Below are 2,653 nucleotides of genomic sequence, written 5' to 3' on the forward strand. Positions count from 1 at the left end.
AATTTTGTTAAACAGATTTTAAATAATATTTGATAATAAAAATATAGAATTATTAATTATATATTAAAATTGTTAAAAATTATTGAAAGTTGTAAAAAAATATTTAAAATAGTATATTTTTTTTGTAAACAGATACTTGTAACTTTTAATATTTTGAATGACTAAAATAATAAATTTATGATGCAAATAAGCATCACATATCGCCTTATTTGCATATTAAGTTCTTGTAATTTGATGTATAAATGCAAATTTTGTGTTTTTGCGTTTTTTATTGTGATTTGTTCAAATTTTTTGTTATTTGGCAAACTTTTTGCCTAATCGCATTGATAATGCTATTATACCATTATCATGTTAATAATCAGAGCATCTATATATTGAGAACACGTTCCGAAGCTTGCGAAGTTCGCTTAATATGATAACCATATTTAACATCAAATAGAACAGATAAAAGACCCGGAGACCCGGAGAGAGAGAGATTTGGAAGCCATGTTAATTAAAACATTACTTTTGTAATTTCTGTTTTAAGGAATTGAGGAATGTTTTTTTACTCTTATTTAAAGAATTCTACAAAAAAAAAAAAAAAACTCTTATTTAAAGAAACAACATTGCTTAGTCATAGAAACACGTGTCAACAAAAGAGTGCTTGTTCAAGAGCGAAGCAACTCCCGCGACTTATTTGGAATCGGTTAGCACATCAAATCTCTCTATATAATTAAAAAAAGAAGAGGGCCTTTTTAAGTCTCCCACAAACCACAAATACTAAACGAGAACGAGCGATGGCGACAGACGCAGGAGCAGAGTCGATTGCTACGGTCGCTGAGAAAGCCCCCGTCACTGCTGAGAGGAAAGTCCGTACGGATCTCGACGATCGTCTCCCCAAGCCCTGTTCGTATATTTTCTTTTATCTTTTGCTCTTGTTTTTTTTTTTTTTTTTCATGTTCAAGTTGTATTCATAATTTGATTCTGATCTTAAAACTTTCTCCAGTTTCCACCCACTTTGACGCATTTATTGTATACACAATTTTTCTTCTCAAGAGAAACAGTTTTTTTTTTTCAATATTTACATTCATTAAAAAAAAAATGTGTAAGATTCACGTCTTATGGTTTTTCTGAATAATAATTAAAAAAAAAATTGTTCTGAATAGTTTTTTTGGTGGATTGGAAAAACAGATTTGCCTCGAGCAATGGTTGCACCAGACATGGAAAACGTGAATGGCACAACGGGACACAAGCACCAGGACATGTCTGTTCTTCAACAACACGTCGCTTTCTTTGACCAGGACGGTGATGGCATCATTTACCCGTGGGAGACATTTAGAGGTATCAATAAACATATTAGAACAATTGATGAAAAATCAAGAATAAAAAGATTTTAGTATAGTCTCTTTTGCAATGCTCAGGATTTAGAGCTCTTGGTTTCAACGTGGTTTCTAGTTTATTTCTAACACTCATTGTGCATCTTACAATGAGTTACGCCACAATGCCTGTAAGTTAATTTCTTATGAACATCTCAATTAAGATGTTGATGAGTTAGTGTCTTTTATCTCTTTGGTTCCTCTCCAGATGTCAAGATGTTTATTACTTTGTTTTCTTGTTTGAACACCAGACCTGGATGCCTTCTTACACCTTCCCGATTTACATCAAGAACATCCACAGAGCCAAACATGGAAGCGACACCTCGACTTACGACACTGAAGGAAGGTTCGTCTCTCAATATAACCTTTGTCCATGATGATACTTTCCGACTTGTGGTTATAATTGTCAAAATCTTCAGGTACATTCCTGCAAATCTGGAGAACATGTTCAGTAAGTACGCACGTACAGTGCCTGATAAGCTAACCCGTTTTGAGCTGTGGCAAATGACCGAGGCTAACCGCAACGCATTCGATTTCTTTGGCTGGTCAGTCCAATCTTTTTCTCTTTCTTATGGCCTTTCTCTATCTCTCTCTTAATGGCGTGAAATTGGAAACTCAGGGCAGCGAGTAAAATGGAGTGGGGAGTACTGTACCTACTGGCCAAAGATGAGAATGGTTACTTATCCAAAGAAGCAGTTAGGAGATGCTTCGATGGGAGCTTGTTCGACTACTGCGCCAAGGCGAGAGCTTCTGCTAAAAAGACTGAATGATGGATGACACGCATGCCAGTTTCTTGAGTTTTAGGCAGTTTCATATCTTAAGTAACCTTTTTTAATCTCTTAACCAAAACATAAAACAGATCATTAATTAATTCAGATGGTAACTTTTTGCTACCTAAATTTCTTACCTTGGTAAATTATTCTTGATAATTTGTTAGAACTGATCCTTTTGAGATTATTCTTTTAGTTTATGGACTTTGGTGAGTACTTTATTTGAGGGATATCAAGATTCTCAATGTGTCACTTTCATAGATGATTGTACAAAATATTGCTACGTTTGTTTGCTACGTAGTAAAGACGAAGTCTTGGAAAAATTCAAAGAATAATAAAATCAAAGTTGAAAATCAACTCTCAAAAACTATCAAGTAGTAAGAAGTGATAGAGGAGGCGAGTATGATGGACCATTTAATGACTTTTGTCAAGAAAATGGTATTATACATTAAACTACTGCTCCCTATTCACTGGAATCTAATGGAGTTGCCAAACGAAAAAACCGAACTTTGAAAGAAATGATATAAA

General features: G+C 34.1%; 1 protein-coding gene across 2 annotated transcripts; it reads left to right on the top strand.

The window, feature by feature from the left end:
* LOC104707140 (peroxygenase 2-like) lies at positions 708 to 2,357 on the top strand. Of its 2 annotated transcripts, none has more exons than XM_010423416.2 (6): positions 708 to 885; positions 1,171 to 1,320; positions 1,401 to 1,486; positions 1,607 to 1,701; positions 1,775 to 1,900; positions 1,975 to 2,357. In XM_010423416.2, exons 1-6 carry the CDS (start codon positions 777 to 779, stop codon positions 2,123 to 2,125), a joined length of 717 nt encoding a protein of 238 aa, XP_010421718.1. In that variant the 5' UTR covers positions 708 to 776; the 3' UTR covers positions 2,126 to 2,357. The 2 variants fall into 2 exon arrangements, with proteins under 2 accessions (XP_010421718.1, XP_019084543.1); XM_019228998.1 differs by having other exon boundaries at positions 1,980 to 2,072.

This window comes from Camelina sativa, chromosome 8, assembly GCF_000633955.1.
Source record: "Camelina sativa cultivar DH55 chromosome 8, Cs, whole genome shotgun sequence".
Lineage (NCBI taxonomy): Eukaryota > Viridiplantae > Streptophyta > Magnoliopsida > Brassicales > Brassicaceae > Camelina > Camelina sativa.

What these genes read in the sequence shown, in the direction of transcription:
- LOC104707140 (XM_010423416.2), top strand. Translation starts at nt 777, where the DNA reads ATGGCGACAGACGCAGGAGCAGAGTCGATTGCTACGGTCGCTGAGAAA. An exon ending in CGATCGTCTCCCCAAGCCCT is followed by an intron (nt 886 to 1,170) that starts GTTCGTATATTT and finishes TTGGAAAAACAG; the next exon opens with ATTTGCCTCGAGCAATGGTT. An exon ending in TGAGTTACGCCACAATGCCT is followed by an intron (nt 1,487 to 1,606) that starts GTAAGTTAATTT and finishes TTTGAACACCAG; the next exon opens with ACCTGGATGCCTTCTTACAC.